Raw genomic sequence first — 11,248 nt, forward strand, 5'->3', positions numbered from 1 at the left:
TGCTGCCTGACCTGCTGCGCTTTTCCAGCAACACATTTTCAGCTCTGATCTCCAGCATCTGCAGCCCTCACTTTCTCTCAAAGATGTTAGGAGATTATAGGGTGACCTTGACAGGTTAGGTGAGTGGTCAGATGCATGGCAGATGCAGTTTAATGTGGATAAATGTATGGTTATCCACTTTGGTGGCAAGAACAGGAAGGCAGATTACCACCTAAGTGGAATCAATTTAGGTAAAGGGGCAGTACAGAGAGATCTGGGGGTTCTTGTACACCACTCAATGAAGGTAAGCATGCAGGTACAGCAGGTAGTGAAGAAGGCTAATAGCATGCTGGCCTTCATAACAAGAGGGATTGAGTATAGAAGCAAAGAGGTCCTTCTGCAGCTGTACAGGGCCCTGGTGAGACCACACCTGGAGTACTGTGTGCAGTTCTGGTCTCCAAATTTGAGGAGAGACATTCTGGCTATTGAGGGAATGCAGCGTAGGTTCACGAGGTCAATTCCTGGAATGGCGGGATTACCTTACACTGAAAGACTGGAGCGACTGGGCTTGTGTACCCTTGAGTTTAGAAGACTGAGAGGGGATCTGGTTGAGACATATAAGATGATCAAAGGATTGGACACTCTGGCGGCAGGCAACATGTTTCCGCTGCGGGGTGAGTGCCGAAACAGAGGACACAGCTTAAAAATACGGGGTAGACCATTTAGGACAGAGATGAGGAGACATTTCTTCACCCAGAGAGTGGTGGCTGTGTGGGATGCTCTGCCCCAGAGGGCAGTGGAGGCCCAGTCTCTGGATTCATTTAAGAAAGAGTTGGATAGAGCTCTCAAGGATAGTGGAATCAAGGGTTATGGAGATAAGGCAGGAACAGGATACTGATTAAGGATGATCAGCCATGATTATATTGAATGGTGGTGCAGGCTCGAAGGGCAGAATGGCCTACTCCTGCACCTATTGTCTATTGTCTATTTGTCTACGGTATGAAATCTCTTAATTATTTGCTTCTAGAAAGTTAAAATGTTTAAAGCTTTGTTTGCATAACCAAAGGAAAAGTGTTTTTTTTTAATAATTTAAAAATTGAGTGGAGTGGTGCCACATTTGGCGGAATCACAGTAACAGGTAAAATAGGAGCAGGAGTAGGCCATTTGGCCCTGTAAGCCTGTTCCACCATTCAATGTGATCATGGCTGATCATTTAATTCAGTATCCTTTCCTGTTTCTCCCTCATACCCTCTGATCTCTTTAGCCCTTAGAACTATATCTAACTCCTTATTGAAAACATTTGATGTTTTGGCCTCAACTGCTTTCTGTGACAGATAATTCCTCAAGCTCTCTCGGTGAAGAAATTTAACGGCATGCAGATTAATCAATACAGTGATGTTCTACAGGCATCCCCACCCGTCAAGATCTTTGGAATTTGTGTGACATTTAAAACTTATTTGTCATTACAGTTGTCAGGTCACCATTGTGAGCACAGCAATTTAAAAACAAAAGGTCTCATTGGGGTATCACCCTGCCACCTTCAAGGACCTACCTCTGTCAGACACCAGTGGGATGCTCACTCTGGCCCAAGAGGCAGATTTCTTGCCACTAATTGACTACCAGTCACTGCTAGGTGGGTAACCACTCTCGCTGTGCACCTCAGCTCTGGTAACAGACCCATCTAAAGCCTGTGAGTGACTGTGACGACTGTTTTTGTGTTCAGCAGTAAATTGAAATTAGTGAGAGCTTTTAGTTCACCTCTGTTGAAATGTACGTCACTTTGCTACGTGTTCCTGTGGTTCAGGTGTGTACAATGTTCTGGAGTACAATGAGTCATTTCTAGAAAAAGCAGCATACAAGTAGACAGCTGCCAAATTGATAACACTACTCCTCATTCATGGTGACATTTTTAGATTGTTACTTTCTTCCATGCCAATAATTTGGGTCTCCTATTTGTGATACTTTCTCCTTCTTGTTTGTTATCCAATACTTCCAGGCCAATGTTTAAGCAAACAAGTTTCCCTTAGAGAATGCATGTGGCACTTTCTGCTGCGATTGTGTTTCTCTCCATCTCCCTGGAATTTTTTTCCACTGGATTCCTGTAACATCTAGATCCTTGATTTTCTCATTACCATAGAAAAATACTTTTGATGAAGGAAAGTATTCAAAACAAACCTTTTAATTCTTAAAGTCCACATCAAATACAGACAAGAGACAATTAAATGATAACAGTATACTCACTTGTGTTAATAAGAAACTGGTTTGAGACCCCAGGGTGATCTACATCATGAATAGCGCTTGCAAATATTGCAGTAAGAATTTCCAGGTCTGTAAAGACTGCCTACAAAAATAAAAGATGCAAATTTAATGCATTTTTTGGAAGTTTAAAAAACAGTAAAAACTCTGTTTCAACTTAGAGTGATCTCATGGAACCTTCAGTGAGCTGGTAAATGTATTGTTTAATTCCTCTTCCAGACCAGGGACAGGAGGTTCACCTGAACCAATTACTTCCTTTATGTCCATGGTTTGCGGTATATAATTCATTACTGCTGGCTTGCATACTACAGAGAAAGATTGGGGTTCCCAAGTCTCTCCTGCCAGTACAGAGCCTCTGCATCACCAACACCCCCTGCTGGCCACCTCCTGGTGATAGACAACAACTACAGACCTAAGCTGACCATAAGGTAACTTGGACCCCAGAGATGCAATGCGCAGGCTGACTGGTGTGTGGACACAGCCTGATGTCTCCCAGCTCTGGGTCAAATAGTTGAGGTGGGTACATTAACAATATTTAACAGGCATTTGGACAAATACATGAATAGGAAAGGTTTAGAAGTACATGGGCCAAGTGCAGGGCAATGGGGTTAGCACCGAAGGTTATTTTGGTTGGCAATGGACCAGTTGGGGCCAGAGGGCCTGTCTTGTGCTGTAGGACTTCATGACACAAAATAATACCCAATAACCTGTGGGTCCAACCCAGGAGATTCAAAGGCATTGAGGTGGAGTCCTATCACTGTGATCTCCTTTTTCAAGCAACTGCCAGCAATTCCTGCAATTGAGTGGGCTCAGACGTTAAGAGCTCCTGCATTTCTTCATGGTTGAGTTCATAATGTAGGGAGCGAGATGCAAAGGCTGGCCAAGTCTGAGTCTCCAAATCCCAAGAAGAGTAATATTTGACATGAAACCAGTTTCTTCTCCCACTATGCTTTTAGACTTGCTGGATTTCTCCAGCACGTGCCAGTTTTATCTTCAAATCCTGCCGAGGTACGTAGCTAAAACAAAACCAGCTTGTTCACCCATCAAAGGAGGTCTAGCTGATAATCTCATCACAGCTCCTCAATTCTGAAGCTACTTTCCCATTATTTCCCACAGACAAAAGCAATTCAAGATATTACCAATCAATGTATCTGTTTATCTATCTGTATAATACTATATTCAGGTGACTCAAGGTTACTATCCTGCATACAGACCAACTCAGTCTCGAATTTAAATTTGTTCTTCTTCTTAGCTATTCATTATACAATGAAGTCATGGAAAGGAAATCAGACACATATATAACAGGGAAGTACTCTGATATTAAAATAAAGAAATATGGATGCTGGAAATCTGAAGCAATAACAGAAACTGCCGGTCTAGCAGTGTCTTTGGTTAGAAAGCAGTTAATGCACAGCAAGTCCAATGACCGTTCCTCAGACCCAATCTGTTTGCAGAAGTACCCGAAGATAAAACTGTTCTGAATGAGCCTATAAATCACATATATTTCAACAAGAGAGTCTATCTTCAACATCAGAATAAATTAACAAAATAAAATAAATCCTCTGGTTGCCGAGGATAGAGAAATCATTTAATTATTAACCATCAAATTGAATTCAACTCTAGTTTAGCACTGAAATCATTATCTATTTTTATTTCCGATAATAATGAGGTACCAGCTAGACTTAACAATATTAGTTACAGTTCTTTGCAAAGTCCCCTGCTTACAGTTGTTAGTATATCTGGAATACCAAAAAGCATTCCTACAATCGGTAGCCTGCTTACCTCTAACGCAGGTGTTGACAGGAGAACATGAGTAGACTGAGCAACATCTGCTGCATGGATGTTATTATGAAAAGCCACATCAACATGATAATGGTCTTCCAGGGTCATCAAATAAGTAATTAAAGTATCTGGTGGAATCTTGAAAGTTTTTAATAATTCTCGCTCCTAAAAGAAGTGAAAATGAATTCAGACTAGGCCATTGAAAATAAACAAAATCTATAATAGAAAATTAGTTAGTTCTCTTTCCTTGTTTTGGTTTTCTTACCCTCCCTCATCTTTAAGCCTTTTTGGTTATCCATGCCAATTAGATTGTTAAAGGTGTATTCCTGTAGTTCCTGTCCACAAAACTTGATGACAAGCTGGTAAGAAAAGCAATGGGCCCCAGTAGGTCACTGACTGCTCTCTCCAAGCACAATACCCACATCTCTGAGTATGTAAGAAGTGAGATATGTTCAATGTTTCTTGAATGAAGCTGGTTCGAACACCAACCTGTCGTGCTGCACGGCCACCAAGATGAGTTTCTTTTCATGAGGAAAAGCAATCATTGCTGCATTATTCTAAATCTGAATTTCACGTATAATAAAGACGTCCTGAAGAATGGCCATCTCTGTCAGATTGTCACTCTGCTTTCACTTTTATTACAATTCTAGATGTGAAAGAGGGAACCCCTCTCTTGACTTGATTTAACTATAATCACCAGTAAATTTTGGGATCAAATATGAAACTTCACAGTCGTGTTTAAGGTTGCTTTATTATTAAAGTGTAACAAAATATTAATAAAAAGGAGACTGCCTAGGTCCTCAATTCATTAAAATACAGCTTGGATGGTCTCCCAGTGGGGTTAAAGAATAAAAACTGACATTAAAAAAATTCCATTGCCTTTGTATTAAAAGTTTTTAACACATAGCTGTCTGTACAGCATAAGAAAACCGAAAACCAATAGTCCAAGCTAAAAGACAAAACTGTGTACGAATGCTTTCAGTGGTGGTTGTCCTCACTTCACTATTAAGTGTAGGCTGCTATTCAATTAGTTTCAGCTACCTTGTGAGATAGAAACCCATTTTTCAGATCTTTTATAGCATTCAAAGTCTCACTGTCTGGGCTCATGCTCTGACAGTGAACTTCCCAATGTTCTGGTGAAGACAGTGATTAGTTGACAATATAATACATGCTATAATGTCAGGGTGTCTTTGACCAGATCTGATCATTCTCAACTGTGCTTGAACAGTGCAGAGTGCAGTTGATTGATGACCATAATTTTAAACACCATAATCCAGTTTGTTGTTTGGATTAAGAATTCTCAAATGGTCTGCATGAATACATTCAAACTCACCTGAAAAATTGTGTACATGACAACTGTTAAGGGTCTATTTCCAGAATATTCAGCAACTTTAAAGACATTAAGGCTCCATTTGTTAATTTCTTCTAATTCCTATTAGTTGAACAGATATTAAACATGAAGGATGTCAATAAGAACAAACATTTTATGAAAATAATTGTCTTTAAATTTTACACTGAAGTACAGTATGTTTTCTCAGAGATCGAAAATACTGTCCTCAGCAATTATGTTAATTAAAAGTACCATCATTCTTAGCATCTTAAATGTACTATGAGGAGAAGGGCATCTTAAAAAAAAATTATCATCTTTTGGAATCACACAACATACTTATCTGGTCTGAATGATTGGAACCAACTGATCAAGTTCAGTGGCTAATTCAGAAAAGAGTTTGTGCTGCAAAGTCAAATATTCCCTTTCATTTATCAGAGGATTATATTCCTGAAAGTAAACATGAAATCCAGAGTCTGAAGCAAGCGCACCTTTGCCAAGAGGTCTTCCTGGTCAGTTTTGACTCCGAATCTTGTAATGCTTGAATTTGTTAAGCTTGAGCTGTGCATGAGTTTCTTCACTCCGCTGATTTGTGACATTGGCCTCTTTTTCTTTTCTTCTTTCTGTGCTTGTGATGGCATTTCAACCTCATGCTGCTTGTCTGAAAAACAAAACAGTAACCTATTAGAAAATTGTGGTTGAATGGTCCCATCGAGAAAACGGAGCCAAAATGTCAGTGAACGATCAGCAGTCTCACAAGAGAAGACATTCAAACAGCCATTCCTCAGTCTTCAGCCAATAGTCCATCAGCAGACTGTCAGGAGAACACTCAGAAAACGCCCAGGTGTAGGATACAGAGAACTAGTCAACATTATAAACTCAAACAATCCTGTCATTATTTTTACGTTCAGGGCTTGCCTGACAATAACCTGTTCTCTTTCAAGCCCTTGAAGCAAAGCTTTAGTATCAATTTTTTTGACAAGTTGCAAAGGGCTCTGCACCACAATCAAAATGGCAGCAGAGCCTGGAATTTGGAAGTCCTGTCCTGGGACATGCCAGAGGGCATACTGGATGCTGGAGCAAAATTGGGCCACTCAGCCATCCCATCTGCTCCATCATTCAATCATGGCTGATATGTTTCCCAACACCATTCTCTTGCCTTCTCCCCGTAACCCGTGATCTCCTTACTAATCAAGAACTTATCTATCTCTGGGCATGCAATGATTTGGCCTCCACAGCATTCTGCAGCACACACCACACATTCACCACCCTCTGTTTGAAGACATTCCTCCTCATCTCACTTCTAAAAGCTTGTCCCTTTACTCTGAAGCTGTGCTCTCAGTCCTAGTCTCCCCTTATGGAGGAAACATATTCTACACGTGCACTCTCAGTATTCTGTAAGTTTCAATGTGATCGCCTCTCATTCTTCTAAACTTTATCAAGTACAGACCCAAGCCTAGAATCTTCAACCAGTCCTCATATGACAACCCCTTCATTCCCAGGATCGTGCTTGTGAATTTCCTCTAGACCAATCCAAGGTCAGCACATCTTTCCTTAGAACACGAAACTGCTCACAATATTCCAAATATGGTCTGACCAGAGCTTTATACAACCTCAGCAATACATCCCTGTCAACTGAACCTGTATGTTAACCTTAGAAGAATCCTGAACCAGAACCCCTAAGTCTCTTTGTGCTTCAGATTACTAAAGCCTTTCCCCATTTAGTAGATAGTATATATCCCTATTCTTCCTACCAAAGTGCATAACCTCACATTTTCCCACATTGTATTCCACTTGTTATTTCTTTGCCCACTCCCCTAGTTCATCCAAGTCCTTCTGCAGCCTCCCCACTTCCTCAACACGACCTGTCCCTCAACCTAACTTTGTGTCATCTTCAGTCTTGGCAACGAAGTCATCAGTCCCCTTGTCCAGATCGCTAATGGATAACATGAATATTTACAGTCCCGATATTGTCCCCTGCAGAACTCCACTAATCTCTGGTTGCTATCCTGAAAATCCCCACTCTCTGCCTTCTAATCAGGCAATCCTTCCTCCATGCCACTATATTGCCTTGAACACCATGGGTTCTTATTCAGCAGCCTTGCGTGTGACACCTTGTCAAAAGCCTTTTGGAAATTCCAAAAGATCACATCCACTGGCTCTCCTTTGTCTAACTTGCTTGTTACCTCGTCAAAAAACTCTAACAGATTTGTGAGGTGAGACCACCCCTTGACGAAGCCATGTTGACTCAGCCTGCCTGACTCATTACCATTTTTGTTCAGACAGTGCAACAGTGTGTAAAGTATTTTGCACATTCACAGTTCACCAGGGCTACAGCACATTTAAACATACAGTTGCCTTCAAACAGAAGTAATTTTGGTCACTCAGGTTTCTGAAGCATGATGTGTGGCACAAGGCATTTGATGGAACTATCTAAACCTACCAAAGTTCTTTGCAGAGGTCAAATACCCCTTTGGATGCAGTCAGTTACCCCTGAGTCTGAAGCTTCAACAGATATTTGTTGACATAAGCCTGAGAGCTATTGTTCTTCAATGACAGTTGTGTTTCCTGAGAGCTTCCGCCAAGCTCATAAATTCTGGGTTTGATTGACAGCACAATAAAGTTGTAAAGGGAATAGCAGTCTTTAATGTGGGATTCTAAATACAATTTTTTTTTTTAACAAGTGACTATATCTTCCAAGAAAATGCTTGTTTTTTTTAAATACAGGATTGAGTACTGAAAAGAAATGTTAGTATTCATCAGTGAGAAGATTTTTGAAATTGGTGAATTTTGTACTCAGCATGACTCCTGACATCTGTCCACTGACATTGAGATTATAGAGGACCATGTGGATGAGTAGACCATCATAAATTAGTAATAAGCTAGCATCGAAGGTATGAGGGCTGGATGGGAGGTGAGCATGAGATGGAATGACTTGGCATGGCTGACATGGCTGAGGTGGTGACAAGGATAAGGACCTGAGGGCTGTTTTTGGTTTTACTACTCCTTTTACAACTGGGACGGAGGTAGAGCCTGTTTGCATGTGTCAGTCCTTGGCTACCCCTGCCACTGTTACTGATATTTCTCTTTTTTTGTTAAAATTACTCTGAGTAGTAAGAATTGGCTGTAACAATGTATAACGTTTCTTTAAATCAGGCATTAGCCCTTGTAAACAAGTTCATATCAGGGACATGACGTTCAAATGAATTAAGTATTCAACTCTTTTTAGCTTTTTATCAAACAGGAAATTTCAAATAGTTTTTTTCTAGTAAGTCAAAAATATTCTGCGGAACTAGCTTTGTACAGATTGTCAGGAGGAGAATTTCAAAGAATTTCCAAAATTAAATAATGAATGTTTTCACCATATTCATCCAGGCATGGTGTTTTTGTTGTAATTGTAAGCTGTGATTGACAAGACTACCCTTCACCAGCAGCCTATTTTCCACAATCCCAACAATCACGGTCTGCAGCCTTCTGATTATCTGTTCCCTCCATTCTTTATTTATAATCCTGGAAGTGATACCTTCTTTCCAGTCCTGTGTATTATTCCCACACCTTCCTGCTGGATAATCCTCCCACTTGCCAGCCAGACTGTCTGACAGTGTTGCAGTGGGGCATCGTGTTAGGAATGGCAGGGTTTTTGTTTTCTCAGTTAATTGTGGATGATGACTGCTTTTCCACACCCTCCCCATTTTGCTGGTAATGCTGCAACATTTATCTCCAATGCATCCATTCATTTAGATTTAAAATACATTATTGAATACCTTCTTCAAATCTTATATTTCTTAAATGTTCCTTTACTTCATTCCAAGAAATATGATGCAAAAGAAATTACACTGAATCATCATCTTATTACAATCAGTGAAACATTGATATAGTGGTAATCTCACTGGACTAGTAATCCAGATCCCCAGTCTAATATTCTGGGGACATGGGCTCAAATGGCAGATGGTAACATTTAAATTCAATAACAGGATGTAGGTTTGCGCGCTGAGCTGGAGGGTTAATTCCAACACAGTGAGCAAACCTACACCCAGAACCTCAATCTGAGCTACAAATCTTCTCAAAACTCACAAATTCAATAACAATCTAGAATAACAAGCTAGCCTAATGGTGTAAGCACTGATGATTGCTGTAAAATCTCATCTTGTCCACTAATGTTATTTAAGGAAGGAAATCTGTCCACCTGATCTGATCTGGATGCAACTCCAGACCCACAGTAATGTGGCTGATGCTTAACTGCTCTCTGGGCAATTAGAGACAGAGACAGAGAATAAGTGTTGGCCTAGCCAGTGATATACACATTCCATTAAAGAATAATAAAGGGTCATGCACAAAGTATTTAAAAAAACTAAATGATACAGTGGCGCTTTGTTGTTATTTGCATATAACAGGTTACATATGACCTCTGGGATAGCACAAAGCTTGTCAAAGAATGGGAAAATTGTAAGAGAGGGAACCAACCAAAACATTTTTGAAAATGTTGGGAGTATCAGGCTGTGGTACAGAAATCCATGTCACTGGAGCAAAACTGTAGCCAAATAATGAATTGCTTATCAAATCTGTCATATGCTTAAAGTCTGATCCTATTAAAATGATGAAGAGTAGGTCCTACTGTCAGGTGATCTACAGTGGAAGAGGATTCCTGTCTACATTTTCTTAAGGAGACTTGGAATTTCATGGAATTTCCTGCAGGCTTTGGGAATCACTGTTTTCAGCAACTCTCACAATATTTTAAATTAATCAACATTTTGCTGTTTTAATAACTAAAATATAACATTGACAAATACCCATAGCAGATGTGTTTGTTATTCTTCCAAGTTTCAAAACCATATTTAATTACATGCCACTCAAAATTTAGCATTTAGCACTATTAGAAGCCCTTTACTGAAATAAAAAAGAAAAATATTTTCATAATTCTTTGGAAAAATGTGGATCAATTGGTGGTAGATTGCATTCTCTTTGCTAGCACAGTGAGTTGTGAGGAGGATGCAGGGATGTTTCAATGTGATTTGAATAAGCTGAGTGAGTGGGCAAATTGCTGGGCAGATGCAGTATAATGTGGACAAAGGTGAGGTTATCTACTTGGGTAGCAAAAACAGGAAGGCAGTATATTTTCTGAATGGCCATGAATTGAGACAGAATAATGTGCAATGAGAGTGTCTGGGTGTCCTCAAACACCGATCACTGAAAATAAACACGCAATGGCAACAGTGGTAAAAAGGCAAATGGAATGATGGCCTAAATAGCAAGAGGACTCAAATATAGAAGCAGGAATGTCTGATTGCAATTGCACAAGGCGTGGGTGAGACTACACCTGGAATAGTGTGTGCAGTTTTTGTTTCCCTATCTGGAGAAAGATGCTCTTACTATGGATGGAGTGCAGCGAACATTCACCAGACTGATTCCTGGGATGGAGGGACTGACGTATGAAGAAAGGATGAATCAGTTAGGACTATATTCGCTGGGGTTCAGAAGAATGAGGGAGGGATATCATAAAAACCTATAATATTCTCACATGACTACACAGAATAGATGCAGGAAGAATGTGCCTGACAACAGGGGAGTCCAGAACCAGGGTTCACAGTCTAACAATACAGGGTAAACCATTTAGCACTGTGATGACGAGAAATTAATTCACCCAAAGAGTGATGAGCCTGTGGAATTCACCACCACAGAAAGACCATAATGTTATGTGATTTCAAGAAGGAATTGGATATAGTACTTGAGGCTAAAGGGATCAAAGAATATGGGGGGAATGTGGGAACAGAGTTGGATGATCAGCTGATGCTTACTCATGCTTCTCTTTCTGTTTTTATATTTACCACACTTCCCTGTTGGAGGGACTGCAATTCTCTATATTTCAAATACTAAGACTATAAGATTCAATAAACAAGCAAGTCA

The 11,248-nt window shown here is 40.1% G+C and overlaps 1 protein-coding gene across 11 annotated transcripts in view; it reads right to left on the reverse strand.

The window, feature by feature from the left end:
* Nucleotides 1-11,248, reverse strand: part of pde4d (phosphodiesterase 4D, cAMP-specific) — a 1,194,146-nt gene that overhangs the window by 6,595 nt on the left and 1,176,303 nt on the right. For all 11 annotated transcript variants that reach the window (XM_043689211.1, XM_043689292.1, XM_043689222.1 and 8 more), the window contains 4 exons: nt 5,836-6,005; nt 5,351-5,449; nt 4,018-4,182; nt 2,221-2,320 (listed from right to left, as the gene is read on the reverse strand). In XM_043689211.1, the coding sequence (XP_043545146.1) occupies nt 2,221-2,320; nt 4,018-4,182; nt 5,351-5,449; nt 5,836-6,005 (534 nt within the window). The remainder of the gene's footprint in view (nt 1-2,220; nt 2,321-4,017; nt 4,183-5,350; nt 5,450-5,835; nt 6,006-11,248) is intronic.

Source organism: Chiloscyllium plagiosum, chromosome 1 (genome assembly GCF_004010195.1).
Source record: "Chiloscyllium plagiosum isolate BGI_BamShark_2017 chromosome 1, ASM401019v2, whole genome shotgun sequence".
In the NCBI taxonomy this organism is placed as follows: Eukaryota; Metazoa; Chordata; class Chondrichthyes; order Orectolobiformes; family Hemiscylliidae; genus Chiloscyllium; species Chiloscyllium plagiosum.